Source organism: Perissodus microlepis, chromosome 12 (assembly GCF_051167445.1).
Source record: "Perissodus microlepis isolate ML-2025 ecotype Zambia chromosome 12, ASM5116744v1, whole genome shotgun sequence".
NCBI lineage: Eukaryota > Metazoa > Chordata > Actinopteri > Cichliformes > Cichlidae > Perissodus > Perissodus microlepis.
Window position 1 is genome coordinate 30,655,759 of NC_140472.1, and position 19,142 is coordinate 30,674,900.

Sequence of the window (19,142 nt, forward strand, 5' to 3'; positions counted from 1 at the left end):
CAACCATTTACTTGAGCTTTCCTGTCAATCATAGCATACTAAATAAAAACTTTCTCCAACCCATTCCTTTTTCCCAGAGCTTAAACTTAAGGAACACCACCCATGTATAATCATTCAGCGCTGGATGGTGTCACATTAGGACTAACTCTGACATGAAAATAAAAACATAGAGACAAGCCTGCATTAGACACCTCTAGATGAGTCTCGCCTACAACCCTACTTGACCTGCTGTTAGTTTGTAATACATGAAGAAAACAGATGCAAGACATTAAAAGCAAAACACAGTTTAAGTGTTAGGTATTTCTGGACATTATTGGGGGAAATGAAAAATTAAAAAATGAATTCTTAATTTAAAACACATTTTATATTGTACAGACATTTTATTACAATATCTGCTACTTTGACTTTTTACCTATTCACGGTAGATTTGTATAAAAACACACAGATTTACAGTTACACAAGGTTAAAGTCAATTTTATACAAAAATCTGAAGGTCTTTATACAGTTGTGTTCATAAACCAAGCAGAGCCTCATTTACAGAACATTTTATTCCTAAAAAGTGGACAGTAATGGACATCAGGGAATGATGAAAAAGGATCCTCACTGTAAAACCTTTTTAAAAACCATCACAATTTGAATTGGAATACTTTATTAATCCCTGAGAAAATTATGTGGTTTCAGTTGCTCCAAGGCAGTAAGAACAGTAACTGATAAACAGATTTAAATAATACAATACATTAAAAAGTTACAAAATATAAAAAATAGCTCTAATATATATATAAATCTATTAGAGCTGCATATAAAAAATAGTTTGATTATAAATATATAAAATCAAAAACACCTGTGAACCCTGAACTATCCTGTATTTAGTAGATTTATATAAACTGTCAAAAAATCTGGTTGATGCCCTTTAGATTGTTTTTATTAATCACAACCTTACAAACCCAGTGGTTCTACTTTTTGTTACTAACTGAATCCAAATCATTAACTGGGTGGAAGGATGTGGTATACTGCATCTTTCTATATAATGGGGACAAAAATCTACACTACAAGGAAAGGGTTTCATTAAAGTTTACAGCTTGTATTTAAGCAGTGACGATGGACATTTATAGCAACTTCAAAAGTAAGTTAAGTCCAAGAAACACTCGTGTCAGACATTATAAACCTTTGACATGCAGACTGTCCACTTTCCTCACAAAACACTGAACAAGAACGACGAGGACAAGCACACCTGATCGCATTCACTCAAGAGTACGTCAGGGTTTACTAAGGTGATCCGCAACTTCAAAGGGGCATTTAGCATCATCATAAATCACCGTAAATGAAGGCACTTATCTCAACACTTCATATTTACCTCAACATTCAGCAATAAAACCTGAACCAAACACATTACTGCTTTGTTTTAATGCTTTTTAAGGTGTGACTGGTTAGCCTTGCCAGATGAGTGTAGTGCTGCTCATATTGAGACTATTGTTGCATGTTGACCGGCAGCGTTAGTCAGACATTCCCTCAATTGTTTAAACAGATAAAAGAATAACTTACTGTAAGTGAGGTGCAAACACATTGACAGCTCTGTAACAAAATGATATCTTAAAGTATCACAGAGCTTAAGGGAATATTGGCATAAAGATAATGTCTCTCATCCTAACACCACCCAGCAGGTATCGTCAGCCACAGCAACAATGTCTAAAATAAACAAAGACTGTACACCACACTCACATAGTCTATATAACTTGAAATAAATCGGCAACATGGGCAAGCTTAGCTGGGTTTATCAACTCTTATTATTCCTAGGATTGGTCATGGAAAAATGTATTTTCAAACTATTCTAGTGAAGGAAACCAAGGGGAAAACTCAAATGCTCCACATCTCCATACTACAGGAACACAGTGGCATAACAAGTTTTTCTTGGTTATATGCTGTTGAAAGATGAGCTTCCAATGTGCACATCAAAGCGACTTTATCTTGGCAAACGCTTGAGGACTTCACCCTGACAGTTTCACTCTGTCAGTCAAATTCAGTCAGCGCATAGCATCAAGCAAATGCGTGTCAGCTTCAAGGAGCCACACCAAAAGAAAATATCTCTGCAGTATGGAATGCTTTAGGGAAGGAACCATCACACTGTCAGTGGTCATGTAAACAAGCATTTCAGAACATCACAACAGAGACGTACAGCAACAGAATCCTTTGTAAAAAAGTTAGGTCTATAATTTTAAGCAGATTTTTTTTCGTGTTTTTTTTGTCATCTTATCAATCACTAATATGACTGCATGTTTTAACAAGTGAGTAAAGCATATTTTCAAACTGAGCTAATGTTTGATGAATCTGCTGTCAATGCAAGTAACCACAAACTCATTTTTCTTTTACCTCCCACTTACTGTCTCACTTTGAATTAATGGATTTAGCAGTTGGCTTTGTTTTAAATTTAATAAACCTGCTGGTTTGGTCGCAGGTTTTCCTTCCACCTCATTAGAAAATTCCTTCCTCCCAACAGACTGTATATAAAGGATGGATGTAGCTTTTAAGTCTGAAATGTAAAACCAGTTTTGAAGTTCCTTAAAATGCATTCTTTCTAACAGCCAGCAGTGACTCTTCAGCAAACATTCTGGTCTCTACTGATATTATTATTTAGGGTAGACTTGTCTTGTTATTGACAAGTCACTAGAGCATGAGCAGGCAGGATGGTTGCTCTGACACATTCACCCCATGGTCAAGATACCAAGACAGCCATGATCAAAATGCTCAGCTTGAGGTGTTACAACGGGAATTTACTACTTTACTTGTGACATCAGTGTGGCCATGTCCATCCTTTATATATCCTTCCTCAGAAAATGATTTCACAAGCTGTTATTATGATCTATAGTATGGCCTCTGTGGAACGCGTGAAAAATTGCATGTAAAATTGCATGTAAAAAATGAGTGGCGTCACCTTTAACTTGGCACCCTGTAGAATGGAGCTTTTTACATTGAGTTTAACATTATCACATGTGTGCACATCAACCCAAACCCATCACAGGCAAGCTTTAACCTTCAGTCTCTGGGTCAAAAAATGGGTGTGTTGAGGCCTTCTGACGTGCACGTTATCACGTTGTGTATGTTGTTTCAGGAATACTTGTATGGGTTTAGGAAGACACGACAGATATGATCACTTAGTTGGAGGACTTGAGTGGACTTGCTGCTTTCTACAGCTCATTGCTAAAACATAGTCCTCTCGGCACACTAAAAGCCTGGTTAAAATGCATCAGCATTCAACTCACCTACAACGTTGAGAAAATTACATTTCACAATGAATGAAAGAGTCACATTACTCAAAAGAACTCTTAACATTCAGTGCAGTTTAATAATGAGATAATTTTAGGGGAATTGAGATTTTAGTTATGTGAAAATGTTTAGAACTGCTGTCAGAAGAGCAAGGCTAATGTTCGAAGCAAGATGTGGACTTCAATATATAACGACAGCGAGCATTTACAGATCTGGCAACGAGGAGCGGCTCTACCTTTAGGACATAACTTGCTGCGCAGCTGTCATTGTGTACAGACGTGCACTGACAGCGTGCCTTTTTGAAATGTTTAGACAATTTCACCACATGACGCTGTCATGAGGGATTACTAAGATCAACAAATGTACTGACCTACACTGTAATCTACACTGTCAGACGATGTGTTCCTGGCCTCGTGTGACCTGCCTGCCTGTGGATGCTCCATCAGGGTGTGTCACCCTCAACAGGGGTGGCAAGACCCTAGATGACAGGAAACCCAGCTGGATCACAGACGAACCACTAGCAAGGCTGCGGCAGGTGGCTCAGCGAGTGGCGACCCACTACCAACCACACGACATCAAACGTAAGCAAAAAAGCAGACAAAACGAAGGCACAGACAAAACAAAAGTGAGACAAAATGAAAACACAGACCACTGTTGCCTTTCCTCTGGCACACCACAGTGTTTTTGAGGCTATTGTAGCCAGCCGCAGACTGAGAACACTGACACCGAAAGAACATCAGCATTCTCTCACTTGGCAGCCGAAGCTTTCAAACGCAGAAGATTGAGAACACGCAGCGCCAGAAGGTGAGGCACCACGTGGCGATTGTGGTTTTACAATAGATGAGACAGAGCATTCGTGTCTGAAAGCTGCCTCGTACCCCTGCAGGGAGAAACCGTCTCCACCAAACAAGCATGTTTTCATGACACTGAATGCCTGGCTCGCAGCACACCCCATCTCCTTTTCTTATGTTTCATTGCTCTATCTAACTTTCAACAGCCAAACAAAAAAGGGAACGATCATGTAAGGCAGCACTTGATATGGGCAAAGCTCTGAGCAGCTGAAAATTGGCCACATGTCACAAGGATGGGTTACATACGCAGTACTAGGATCCCAAACAAAAACAAGGCTCAACCAGCACATGGTATATCCATACAGAATAAAAGCTGGCCTAATTTTACCAAAGACAGTGACAAGCTCTCAATGTACACACTGCTCTTCCAAACCTTTGTGGTTTGGGAGGAAAAACACACTGTGCTAAATGGACAGTTGTCTGAAATAGGTCAGTCAAAACTCTAATGGGATACAGACAAGCTCCTATATGCATAATATACCGAGGATAACTATGGCTATACACACAGGCCGTGCAGCCAACAGGCATTATTAGACGGGTTAATGGGTTCCGGGCCATTCAAACAGCAGGCTTTAGTCAGGCATGCTACTCAGACAGGACAATGGTGGGATAGCTAGAGGGGCTGGGAGGTTCTTGAGGCCTAGTAGTGCCTCGTAGTACCTACTGCAAGCTTTGCAGCTTTGCACCTGCACTATTTCTACTGTTTTACCTCAAGTTCCAAGACAGGCTGCATTTTCTTCTTCTTTTTTACCTCTTTTTTGTGGTCTTTAGTCTTTATTAATTAGGATTTTCGGACTAGAGCATCAAAGCGAAAACCCACTAACACATCCATCTATCGGCTATACCTGCTTATGTTTTTGAGGGGCATGGAAACACCAGAGCTCAGCTGGTATTAATCACGAGACGGGGTCAAACACGGGGCTGACGCTTTAAAAAAGACAAGTGTTCACACTATAGAGAACCTCAGAGAAAGCCCGTGGTGGCAAAAGGAGATCGTGGAAACTCCACACAGAAAGACCCCGGCTGCACAACAGGTTAGACCCTTAATGCGGTGACAGTGGTAAGCACTGCAGATATAACTAAACACTACACACATTAAATATTAAGGAATGAAAAGGTCTCAGGCAGCCACAGGAGAAGTACAATAGATATTTAAGGATTTGGAAAAATAATAATAGAAAATACATAAAGAGAGAGAAGGAATCTCAGGCACGCAGTGATAAAGTAGGGTTTGATCAGATTAAATGGAATGTTATTCATGACTGAAGAGGAAAATGGAATATTTATGTAAGTTAAACAAATCAGTCAAGCTCTGCTTGGTAAAATTTTTTGCCTTTATCTCTCCTGTTGTGCTCACTTATCAGATTAATTTAGTTATTAAAATAATATTTGTTTCCCAACTTTATTGGCACTTTTATAACAACACATTGTTTGCATTTAATAACATCAGCATGTGCACCAGTTACTTGCCATAAATCACTAGATCTGAATCTCCTCTGCGGGTATTCAGATATTTGGCATCAAAAACAGTGTTAGGCTGATCCATCAGAGTCTGTTTTCAACAGGAGCGATTAAAAAGGTGGAGGGAACAAAAGCACCGGGATTAAAGACAGGCAGCTCTTTCTAGATATGTGCCAAACTAGTAGAGAAGACACACAGAAGCACTAAATCTCCCTGTGTAAACAGTCCATCACACATATTAATCCCGGAATTACTGGACAGGGAAACTCTCACACCCACATGTGAACAAAACACACAAAAGCATCCACAAACTGGTAGATGCACATAGTCGCTCACATCAAAAAAGCATGTCAAAACAAGCTGCAAAGCCAAAGGGGGAAACTTATGAAGATAGATATATACAAAAATGCACACACACACACATTCACACACACACACACAAGTAGGCAGTGACAGCTTGAAGACAGGCCCAGGCATGGCAGGAGGAGGAGTGACGGAAGGCAATTAGAGACATTTTTTAGATGATAATAGCTGTGTACAAGCCACCGCAGTCCATAAAAGCTATTCATAGCAGGCGAGAAGATGAGCATAGCAATGAAAGTGGTTGGACCGTATGCCCAAGATTTGCCCCTGAGTGCATGGAAGGGATGAAGACAGAGAGCGAGATAAAGAAGTGGCAGTCTCTTACTCTGGCATGTAGGGATGTCACAGTATCTCCAGTAGATCCCGTCCTCATGATCTGCAATGTAGCACCATGGCTGAACATCCCCATCAGGATTCCTGCAGAAAATTATAACAATCATTTGCCTGCATTGGATAATTTTAAACAAGAAACAAATAGTGGGAAGAATAGTTGAAGCTCCTCTTGTGATTATAAAATTATAATCTGACAGTACAGCAGCACATAATTTGCAATGTTTCCCTGTTTAACAACCCGCTTCATTTAAAAACTGGTTGGTGTTTGCCCTGCTCTTTCCAGATGTTTGTTGTTGTGCACATTTTTTGTTTAAAGTGGAAATAAGGAAATTTTGCACGTACTGAGATATCTATTATTAAAAAAATGATGGGTGAATGCATCAGATTGCTCTCTCTCAGAGTAAAGATTGAGGAGAGCTGAAAAAAAAGGGTTAGGGAAAAGCATGGGAAGAAGAAATGATAGTGGGATATCAGGTCAAAAAGACCGGCTATCGACTGAATACTCAACTATGTTTCAAAAGGAGATTATCTCAGCTGTGTCAGTCATCCTTAGTAGCACCCTTTGGTGCTTGTTGGTTTCACCCCTTCCTCTGTACTCTGGAGGCTCGACCCTGCATGCCAGTCAAGAGCCAGTCCAATTGGTCTAGTTAGAGGTTGGGGGGAAAGCCTCTTTGTTCTGGGCCAGACACAGACCTAAAAAAAAGGACGGCTGATGGGGCCAAGCTTTTGTCAGAGACTATGGCCTCTTTTGATCCTCATCAAGGCCCTTTAAACCCATGAGAATAAGGCTGATGGGCCCCTCAGTGCTTTTCCTTTTCAGTTTCACTTACAAAAGCGATGAGAAGTGGGATTGAAGATACCTAAAAGCCTTGTGCAGGCTTCATATCTCCAGGGTAATCATCCAGCTTTGTAAATCATGACCTTTACAGTAACTTCTAATTTGTCGATAAATAAAGTCAAAGCAGCAAGTGTGCAGCGGAAGCGCAACTTGGTCTGCTTCATCTCTTTAAGCTCCATTTCAAGATTATTCCAAACTGGAAAAATACACTCTCTGCTGACTAAAGAAGCCTTCTAAGATGACATCGCTATTTTTTAGTGCTGACGGTAATTGCCAAAAACCTTTTCTTCATCTCTTTTGACACACCTCATTGTAGCATCTTGACAAAGCCCTGCAGCGCTGCACTATCCCGTTTCACCTTTTGTGCGCACAGTTGTGAAGGGCGTTTCCACGTCTTTTATTCTGCTATCTAACACACTATCCTGAGTTTCCTCCTCTCTTTTCACACTGAGAATGAGGCATTGACAAAGAAGACTTTTCAGAGTTGAACTGAAGTTTAAGCTCCTTAAAGCTTTTACTCTGAATTCCTAGCAAACATGGCTTTCTTTATTGCATCCTGTTGGCCATGGGAGTCTTAAAGAAAAGGCTCATCTAGTCACGATAATCTCTCTCAACCTCAACCTAAAATTTTCCCATGTTCACAGGAAACCAGCCTTGGTTGCCAGTAAATTTGGACTTGATATCATGAGTGCAGATCTGTCTGTCGCTCCACCCAAATTGGAGGCAGACACCTGTTTGTTTACCCCGAGGCTACTGTTAAAATGGCGGAAAAGAGCAAAAAAACTGGGTCCAAGCATAAAACCACTGATACATATACCCTTTCTCCATTTCTTCTTCCTCTTCTTTCCTTTCTGCGCCTGTCAACACATAATAGTCCTATTTGAAATAAGACTCCAAGAACAAACCTAAGATAGTGCTGCCACTTATGTAATTTAGTGCACTTTCTTAATCATCCCTCCAAAAGTCAGGCATGAATTACAGCCATTAGCATTAAAAAAACATCCATCCAGCAGACCACCCAACCCAAATCTGACCTACTGACATCTTTGAACAGTACATGATGTAGTGTGCTCCCCCTCTCTGAGCTTTCACCAAAACCCTGGAGCTCAGATAGCATTTTATCCTTTTTCTAACCCACACACACACCTGCACACACCCTTTCAGTAAAAGCATGAGAACATCATCCACGGGGCTAAATGAACAGGCAAGCCCAAAAAGTTGGGAAATATAATCAATCCTGCCTCGAGCTGCCAGCTCGCACACATACAGAGTGTGTGTGAGGGTCAAAATGGAAGGTGGAAAGCAGACAGCTGAGGTAGCATAGGGCAGATCGGCAGAAACTGTAATGCGGAAATCCATTTTACATATATATATATATACTGCATAAAGTGTGTCTGTCTGTGTGTGTGTATGTGTGTGTGTGTCTGAGGTTACATTCACCTCTGTGTGCGTCACAGATTGCCTGCTTGGCTCTGAGTAGATGAACTTGTTGAAACACTCCCATACCCAGAGGTAGATCACAGAAGATGTTTGGACATTTAATTGGCACAATTACGCTGATTGACTCATTTTGCTCAGAGTGAGCCACACACTTTGGTACTGAGCCAATTATAGCCACATTGCATTTTGCCTCAAAGGCTCCGAAGCTGCGCATTTGAAGGAAAGAGGGGCTTACAGACGAAGATTGAGAAAAACAGCTGTTGTTAGCTGGCTGCTGTTCAAAAGGTTTCCTTTACGTTAATCCCAAAATGTACGATGCCTGGCACGGAAACTGCACGTAACTACTGAAAAAAAATCCTTTACTTCAGACTATGTTTTCAAATTCCGGAAATCTGGAAATGAAACGTCCTAACATTTTTTCATGAGATAAACTCGAGATTCTACAGTGACTTTTGTTTAAACAATTGAAGATATGGAAAAAAAAACTTGAAAGAGTCACATTCATCATTTTTCCGAATTGGAGAGTAGAGAAATGCTGATTGCACAGTGGTGGCGAGAGGCTTGTCTGGATAGGGATTTGAGGTCAACAGCAGATCAGAGTCTGGCAATTTACTGCCTGAGAGAAGACTCTTTAATTGACTTGGATGATTTAGCATGCAAACTGCTGCCCGCTGCTGTGCTCCATGAATGCATGTATTGAAGAAGAGGGCTTGTCAGTTGTAGGCTGATATGTATAGTCTACTGTCTATTGTTGCTCTCTCATGGTCTACTTGTGCTAAATGTGAAGTTGTGATCTTCCCGTGTCCTGTCTTGCTGGTAAACCAGCCTCATACTTTTTTACCTTACTTTTATTGATATCTTTTATGTCAATAATCTTGGTTTAAACGTGCCTGGAAAATATCAGTTTCTGAGATTTGATATGTTTAAGGGAAATGAAATGATTTCACAGCACTCACAGCAGCAACAGAAACTATATACTGATCAGCCACAACATTGAAACCTCCTGCCTATAATGCGTAGGTGATGTGAGCCCACAAAAACAGCTTGGTCTGATTGGATCATGGACACAAGATCGCCTTTGGGTGTCTGGCAACAGGATGTTGGCACGCGATCCTTTGGGTGCTGTGGGTTGCAGGGTGGGGCCTCTGTGGCTCTGGCCTGTTATGGCACATCCTGCGGATGCTCAATCGGAGTGTGATCCGGGGATTCTGGAGGCCGGGCCATGTTCCTCGAGCCATTCTGGAGCATTTTTGCAGTGCGGCTGGGAGCATTGTCCCAGTGCGTAGCGAGAGGGGGTGGGGTACGTGTGAAAGTAGCATCCACATGACTGCCTGGACCTGAGGTTTCCCAGCAGATAATTTGCATTGCGACCACATGATCAGTGTTATTCACTTCATCTGTCATTGGTTTTAATGTTGTGGCTGACTGGTGTATGCTTTGAGATAAACAGTCCTCACTGCTTTGGGTAATCAGCAGATCAGTTTTTGTTTAAACAATTTCTTCAGCACAAAACATACCCAAATGAAAGCTGTTGACAGTGAGGCCTGAGGAAACAGGACACTGCTGCTGATTAACACACTGTTAACTTTTTTGTACACCACAAACCAAGTTGCAGGAAATACTTTAAAACCACCTAGCTCCAAAAGTGATTTTTCAAAATAACTCAGATTGACCAATCCACTATTTGTATTCGCTCAAACTCCAAAAACATTGCAAAAGATGAACACCGGCATCAGCAAAGATCAGTCAGTCAATATCAGTCTGTATAAGGCAGAAGTTAATTGCTTCAAGGACAACAACGTGCTGTGATCTGCAATGCAAAGGGCAGCAAAAAAAAATAGAGAGTATGGTTTAAGAAAACAAAGTATCACAGTATTAATACACTTATTTAAAGATTATTTAACCCGGACATAGGACCACACACCAAAGTAGTCTGAACAGAACAAATTACATCTTGGAGACACAGATAAAATGATAAAATGTGGATTATAATATAATACTATACAATCAGGAGCTCATTATTGTTCCCCAAACCAAACATGGTAAATGGTCTGTATAGCGCTTTACTTGGTTCTAAGGACCCCAAAGCGCTTTACACAATCATCCACCCATTCACACACACATTCACACACTGGTGATGGCAGCTACATTGTAGCCACAGCCGCCCTGGGGCGCACTGACAGAGGCGCGGCTGCCGGACACTGGCGCCACCGTGCCCTCTGACCACCACCAGTAGGCAACGGGTGAAGTGTCTTGCCCAAGGACACAACGACCGAGACTGTCGGAGCCGGGGCTCGAACCGGCAACCTTGCGATTACAAGACGAACTCCAAACTCTTGAGCCACGATCGCCCCAGACATATCCAGCAGCGGTGTGCATCACTGAATGGAGGCAGAAATCTCTTAACATCTCAAAACGAAGACGAAAGAAACCAAACCATCTGTAAACCAAACACAAAAACCTGCTCAAATAAGGAGAACATTTTAGTACAGGAAGTTTGTTCCTTCTATGCTTCTGATATTACTATAATGTTGATGGGAGATGCTTTACTGCAACACTGTACATCTTCTTGTGGGACACTTCTATTAACTTCCTCAATTTAACAAAGCAGCACCTTGGGATCACAATAAAGTAATACCACCAGTGGACAACTTGGCTGCAGTTTGTCTGACCTCAAATTTGCACCTAACATCATGGAGATTCAATTACAATCAACTTGGGGAACACTTTTCACTCTGGCATTTCCATTATCTCATCTATGTAAGGGAAAAGCATTAGAAGCCATACTGAACACTCATAAATCCTACCGTACACACACACCTGCATATATATAGCCATCAAATGGATGGCAAAGCTATTCAACCACCCACTGAACCTTCAAGCAATTCACACCCTCATACTAATGCAGTCCAATAGCAGCCCTTAAGGAACAGTGGATTAGAACGAACAAATGAAATATAAATCAGGATTTCTATTTCTGTGATGCTCTTCTTATGAATGTCACAAAGTATTACCAAAATGTCAAAGAAGTGCTTAAGGTCTGAAAAAAGTGCCTTTTTTTAAGCGTAAAACTGCATAATTATTAGGACGCAACATCCGAGCTCAACACCAAGAGTTAGAATTAACATCTATTTCATAACAAGAAATCAACTCAAAATCCAACCAGGCTGATAATTAGCGATGTGATATTCACTGCCTTGCTAAGACTCAGCTTAGAAATGAGAGCTCTTGTCCTTTTCCTGAAGCTTTGTGCTCCTTTCTTTGCAGGGGAATAATGTGACATTTCCCCTCTGCCCAGTTTCCCCCTGTTTTCACTTGGATATTTTATAGCAGGCTATAAAAATGAAATGTGGGGGCTGTTAGGGTTCTTTCTTCAGCACCACTCTGGTGCCCTCTCCAATAAATCACCAGCAGAAAAAACGCCAATGATGGGACTAAAAGTCAGCTTGTAATCCTCTACTTCTCTGCTTCACAAAACTTGATATTTGCTTGGAGCTGTGTGTTAAAATTAAGATGTTTGATGATTCCTGGATTCACACTTTCCACTTGGGCACTGGCTTCAATTCTCACCTCTTAACACTACAATTGGCCTAACAGTCAGACATGCCAACATTTCCCTGGCTCTCCTCATTTTACTCCATTTTCTTGCTGGTACTTCTCCTTTTGTCCAAGGATTACCACCTCTTTGTTTTCAAGCCAGAACCGTCAACAAAAATCTAAACCTTAGAGGAGAGACAAACATGGGTAGGTCAGGGAGATGAGAAAGCATCTGAAGGTTAAAGAGGGTTAAAGAAACACTGGAAACAATTTGAATTGCAAGATGCACCACATGCAAATAAGGAGATTTACAATTCAAATTGGGCAACAATGTCCAAGACACTTTCCCACATGGCTGGAAAAATCCATCTCGTGAGCCAGCTTTCTGTGATCAAACAAATCAAGCATTACACATTTTTATGCAGTGGGATAACTCCCTCTTCTGCGGGTATGTTCATAACATTTGCAGTCAACAACATGCACAGACATTCACAAATGCTTGACCTTGTACAGACAAAAATGCCATCCCTCATCTTTCCACAATGAACAGGCCACTTTGCTTCCCATAGCAATGCTGATGGGTGACTCCTTACAAGGAGGGTCTCTGAAAACAGTTGTTGCTACAGCCCTAAGTGACAGAAATCCCTCTGTCGTGAGTGAAGCAAAGCTACGTGCTATCAATGACTTGGAAAATCTGCTTACTGCTTCAGGGACCAAGAAAACAGCCAAATCCCAATAATGAAGATGTCCATTTTGAATGGTGTGTTGGACATAATACGCTTCTAATACGCAGGAAAGCTTTTCTCCAACCTCTGCATGTATCCTGCTCATAAATCTTCCGAATTCCCATCCAGCTGAAGTAAAAACAAATCTGTCCAGTGCCACTTGAAAGCATTGTTCCGTTACGAGTTTACAACCATGACATAGAGAGGCTTTGGGCCCGGGAGGAGGAGGAGGAAGGGGTGTTCTGTTTCTTATGGCCGGGCGATCCGGGCCAAGCCACTGTTCTGGACGTCTCTGCGAATTTGAACTGACTCACGAATGAGTGTGGCTCCCTGAAAATACACAAGTTTGATAGTTGTGCATGCAATATTGACAGTTGTACTTGGAGTGTGACTGATGGAGAGAAAGGGCTTGCTAGACACCCAAAGCCACTGTGTCCCTTCACATTCCAGGGATGAGGAATAGAGATTTGCTTACACAAACTCTTCAGGCGTATTTGCGTCCTTGCGATGACAGGGCTAAACGTTCTCCTCTGGTACTACATATAAAATATTCAGAGGCAAATGTCTTAGCTGGTCCCTGGTGTTTAAACCCTTTGCAAGACAACAACAACATGACTCTAAATTATTCACAAAGTCAAGTGCTTTGTCCAAAGCTCCGTCAAACAGCAGTATTGAAAAGAAACTTTTTAAGGTGCTACTAATCAATAACAAATGATCATCATCATAAACAAAAACAAGATAAGTGCTTATATAATTGGCAGGCTTAGACTGTGAGCCACAGCTTAGGACTTTGTGGTAAATCTGATGGCTCTGCAACACAAAAGAAGATTGCTTTACAACAAACAGCATGAGGGAAAAATTTGTTATTCTTCCAGGCAACCGCCAGTAAAGCTTGCTCAAAAGGCTGTGTGTGGAAACGAGTGAAGCTTGCAGAGAAATGCCAAAATGAACTTTTACCCTTAGCTCTACATCTAGACGCTGAAATCCTTGTCAACAAAAGATCAAAAACTGCATTTGTGAAATCAGGCCTTATTTATTAATCACTTAAATGAATTTATGGATGCACAGGTCACTTTGAGGTGAGTGTGACCTCCGAGGGAAGTGAGTCCATCCTGGATTTAGCGTAACAAAGGTATAAAAAGAAAAAAGGTTGAACAGAAACAGTTTTGGAGCAGTGGTTCCAGGCTAGGAAATTACTGGTCATGAGCTTCGGTTTTGTAAGGATGAAACAAACAGAATACAACGTGTTCATTAGTGGTTTTTGCTACCTTTGCTCAAAGGCAGGCCACTTGTTTCCACCTGTTACCAGTCTTTGTGTTAAGCCCAGTTAGCAAGCTGACAGCTGCTGGCGGCAGCTTCATATTTTGTGATGAAAACAACAATGCCACTCTCTTCTAACTAAATACTTCTATTGAAAATGCGAAATCTGAGAGCTTGTGAGCAAAGAGATAAGAAAGAAGACAAATTCGACTGTGCACATCCCTTTACTTCAGGCTTTTTATTTGTATCTTGTGATGTACTGGAGTTTAAGTTCTTAATTCTATGCATTAGCAGATCGCAGTGTTTTATTTCAGCTGTGTGGATGGTGGCAAACATCTCATTAATCTTGTAAAAATGTACTTTTTAACTTTTTCTTGTTATCCACAATGTGAATTAGCATGGCATTTGCTCAGTGCTCTGTTGAGCTGAACACAGATACTGTTCTGGATTGCGTCACGAATGAAGCTTTTATGTTGTGAAACTGTGCGCATGTATAGCAGATGACTAGCTTACTGTAAAAGCTATATAAACTTCAAATTTGAGGTAAAGTCGACCAACTTTTGAGGGATTTTTCATTGGGTCTGATTCTGCAGTTTTTATGTCCCAGTGACCACTGAAATTAAAGTTATGGCTCCATGGTTCTGTGGAAAGTAAAATATTCACCTGCAGTAGTTATGGCTGCCCAGACCTCCTTCTCCATTCGGGTATTTGAGGGTGTTGTAAGGGTGCTGGAAGGTCTCATTCCAGAAAAGGCAAGGTTTACCCCCATGCAGGCTGGTCTGGTTCTGGAAGCCCCTGTAGTCTTCTCCGTTGGCAGTGTAACACTCTGTAAAAAGAGAGAGAGAGAGAGAACGTGAACTACGATTATAAAGCAGCCTCTAATGTTTGCAGTAAGGAATTAGCCATGTATTAAACTGAAAATCAAACACTTGGAGAAAGCTTTTAAACAGGCGCGTAAAACTCAGCCACACATGTGTCCTGCTTTATTGAGAATCTGGACTGTGAAATTTACTTGTGCTATTAAATTTTTTAATGTCTTTGGAATGATTATAGACGAAAAGTTTGGAATAATTATGTTCTTTGCACAGGCTCCATACATTTTAAACTCTGGCCAAAAAAAAATGTTAAAGCAAGATCAATGACAACATTGTTTCAATTAATGCAAACACACGAGCATAAAGAAAAGAAAAGACCCTGCAGATATGGAGCAAAAGCAAATATGGATTGAATTTTGAGGAAGTGTATAACAACCATCTGGCTGAGAGCAAGAAAAAAAGAGAAAGCCGGGTTCCCAAGGCAAACAATGGCTGGTTCAGAGCTTTTCTTCCCTGAAAAGGGAATTCAAATAAACAGCGGCTGATGGAACGATGATGAGCTATCACCGCTCATCACAGTGAGCCTCGGGGGGGATCCTGTCAAGAGAGCTTTAACAGCTACAACTGAATTCCTCTTTTGATTGCATTACAATGGAAAATATTAATTTATTGTGTGACTGTTTTGATTACAGATGACGTAAATGCTCGTAACTTGAATGGCTGATAGATCAGGAAACCTGTTTTCTTTAATAAGTGGGGATCAAAACAGGCTTCTCAGTGTACAGGTATGGCATTCATTTTTGTGTAAACAGAAGGTGCAAAAGATGCTGCAAGAGCAACAAGTTGACATTTCCACAGAGAAGAAGAGCACACATAAATATCACAACAGTTTTACTTCTTGCCTGTCAGTCAAACATTAATGAGGAGCAAACAATACTTTGTTGTTTGGCTCGTCTCCATGGGGTCTTGTTGCCATGTATGTGGTTCGCCAATGACCGGCCCCTTTTATCAAGCTAAGCTGTCTGGGCTGAGTATGACCTAATGCACTGCAATATGACAGTCATTATACCCCTTGGTGAGCCAGCTGTGCTCCAAGGCTCTTTCATATTCTCTTTTCAATCCAAAGTTTCCCAACTTCCTCTCTGGTGTGTTGTCATCTGTTCTGCTCTCTCGCTATCGTCTACTCGCTTCTTCTCTGCCGTTGCTTTTCTGTCGTTCTCTTTCAACTGACACAGATAAGCATTTCTTTGGGGATGCTTTACCCTCACAGACTTTAAACGTTACTTCTGTGGTCAGTTGCCAGGTTCGTTCTTTGCTGGTTCTCTGAGCTAGTCGCACAGATAAGGAGAGCTGAGCAGCACTGATAAAAAGTTATTTTCTGTGGTAGATCAATGAACTTCCAAGTTAATCCTCTGCGTGTTATTGGTACACGTGAAGCGGTAAATAAATGTACGATTAAGTTACTTACACTAAAACTAAGTGTTGTTAAAGTTTCATATCTTTTATAATTAGCTTCCCATACTCTGCAGCATGCTGTGCGATATTTACAGCAGTTAGTTTGCACGCAAACATGCATTCCAGCTTCTTGCATCCACCACAAAGTAGTGCTAACACTTAATTTAGAGTAAATCAGCGTCCCCGACTGCTCTCAGTGCGTCAGCCAAAGTTGATTTTAATTAAAGTTGTTTCGGCTGTGTTGTTCAGTCAAGCTTATCAGCTATTCATCGTCTGGCTGACAGCAGTTCAACAGCAGCAAGGAGCTGCAGGGTGTCAGGTTCCTGCAATTATGATGCCACTCTATTGTCTGTAAATGGCTCCCTTCTCTCTTAGCAAATTAATACTGTCTTGGCATGCAAGGATATCAACCAGCAGATCGTAAATCCACCTGAGAGCGGCTGAGGCAGAACACGACTCCATAAAATTGGAAAAACAGCTTAATGGTGTTTCAGTGGGGGTCATGCACTTGCCAACCTTACATAGGGGAGCTATGAGATGAGTGGAGGAAACAAGTTATCATCAGGCTGACATCCAGAGGACAGACGAGGCATATTAAATAATGCTCACTTCTCAGGCCTCAAAAGATGCACCTGCAAACAGATGCAGAGTTTATAGGGGCTTCTGGCAGGGGGGGGTGTCTTTTTATCAGGATTAATGCTGGCTGCTCTGCTTCAACACTTATCTTGATAATTATTCTTAATGTAACGTATCCTCATTTGGTAAAATGGGACTCATATGATGATTTTATATTGTATTTACAATTTTTTGGATGTTGGCAGTCATGGCAACAAAAAGACAGGGAAACACTGCTTCTGAGACTTTGGCAGCAGGACAAGTGCAATTATGAGTCACTGCTCCCCAAAAACAATCATGGCTGTTACTCCACAAGTCAAAGAGGATAACATCAGGAGGGACAGGGCAACTGACTGCATCCCAAATGAGCTCACGTCCTTCAAATATCTTCTCCTCAAACAGAGTGAGCATTAAACTGACCGAACTTGGCTGCATGCAGAGCTGCTCAATGCACTGTATCAAAAAGAAAGAGCCAAATGACTTTGCAAATGTCTTCCATCTCTCTCTCTTCTCCTCCTTCAGGAAACTTTCCTCTTGAGTTTCAGGATGAAGCATTGCTTGTCTGCACATGGTCCGCTTGGAATGGGTTGCCGCTGGCAAACATCCCGCACCGCTGTGGCCAAGTTAGCTTTCCAGGATGAGAGGGTAAATATGGCAGCGTTTTGCCACTGTTACAGAGATGGGGGTGGGAGGGTAGGGGGTTGATCCATGTGGTTTCGAGGCATCATTTGCTTGTGGTGGGAATGGGAAGTAACAGATCTGCAAGGACTCTGAGATAAGTGAGGCCATCGTAAAGATGAATGGCCCATTTAAAAGCCCTGCGGATGCCCACACATCTATCACACTAAAAAGAAAAGGCCAATTTTGCATTGGAACGGCGTAGGTATGGACCCTTTATCCTTGTCCTCCAGAAAAGGAAGAGCTCATCCACTGATTGGCTCTTCGCCACTTCAGGCCCACTCCCCTCCAAACACACCCAGCCCTTTCCTCACACCCTCTTACTTGTCACCAAGCAACTGTTGCGCTCTCGTCACAAGGCCCTGGGCTTTCTTGTGGTTTCATCATAGACTGTGATGGGAAACAGAACCACCACCGCATAAAAGCGAGAGAAAATGGGGAAAAAACTCCAATAAAATACATGCAGATCTACAAATAGAAAAAGTCCGGGAAAGAGAAGAGGAGGACTCGCCCTTGACCAAGCCCTGCGCTCACAAAATACAGCACCACCCCAGCAACGAGAGGCAAAAAAAAAAAAAAGACACAAACTGGAGAAAATCACTGAGAGAGAGAGAACTAATCGCCCTGTTATTATATTTGCTGGGATTTGAGGCTAATGCTTTCCACATTGCAACTCGAAATCCACTTGATGCTCCAAAAAAGATGGGTGAGAAAAGCGACAAAAACAGTATGGGGCTGTGGTCGTGTGATCTCAAGAACACAAACAAACAAATAGTTTCTCTGAAACATGTTGCCCGGTCACACGAGAGCACTTATTTGTTGTGTTTGCTAGGAGGGATGAAAAGCAGCGATAATTACAGACAACTGCTTCCTCACAGAGGGTTGACATAAAGAGCTTCCTTCCATCTTTATTACATGCTTTGGACTCAGGGGACAGCAAAACAGGCTTACTGCGTGAGCAACATTTCCCCTATAACAACATTACACAAAATGAGTTTATGATAGAAGTAAGCATGTACAGTACGGACTAAAACCAATTTGTTCAGGCACTAACAAAGCTCAAAAACTGGAGGCAGCCCGCAGAATGTGTGCAATGTTTCAAAGTTTTGTTTCAAAGTCTACAAACAAAGATGACAGAAATGACACATGATTAATACAGTGCATTGCACTGGTTGCCATTAATGGTGGCCAAACTGGGCCAGATGTATGGGGTTACAGAGTTCTTTTCAGAGGCGACACAGCTGGTGGTAACACAAGTGTGGTTCCCCTTTTGTACAACAGCATCCTCAATCCACATGTAAATTTCAGAAGATCACAGAAAGGCAAATTGACTCACAGACAGTCGCACGTTAACTACGGCTGCTTTAATGAAGTTAGAAGATGCTTCGGAGAAGTCAGTGACTTCTAAGAGGAGGCAGCTCAGCGGTTAATGGACCACACCTCACCTCCTTGCTTGAGAGGTTTTTCTTTTAAAAGCACCCTCATTCAAGGGTCAATGCAAGTGCAAAGA

At 41.6% G+C, this 19,142-nt stretch overlaps 1 protein-coding gene across 2 annotated transcripts in view; it reads right to left on the reverse strand.

The window, feature by feature from the left end:
* kremen1 (kringle containing transmembrane protein 1) overlaps nt 1–19,142 on the reverse strand; it is a 63,350-nt gene that overhangs the window by 23,950 nt on the left and 20,258 nt on the right. For both annotated transcript variants that reach the window (XM_084945804.1, XM_084945803.1), the window contains exons 2-3: nt 14,733–14,895; nt 6,262–6,353 (exon numbers count right to left, since the gene is read on the reverse strand). In XM_084945804.1, coding sequence (XP_084801930.1) covers nt 6,262–6,353; nt 14,733–14,895 — 255 coding nt within the window. The remainder of the gene's footprint in view (nt 1–6,261; nt 6,354–14,732; nt 14,896–19,142) is intronic.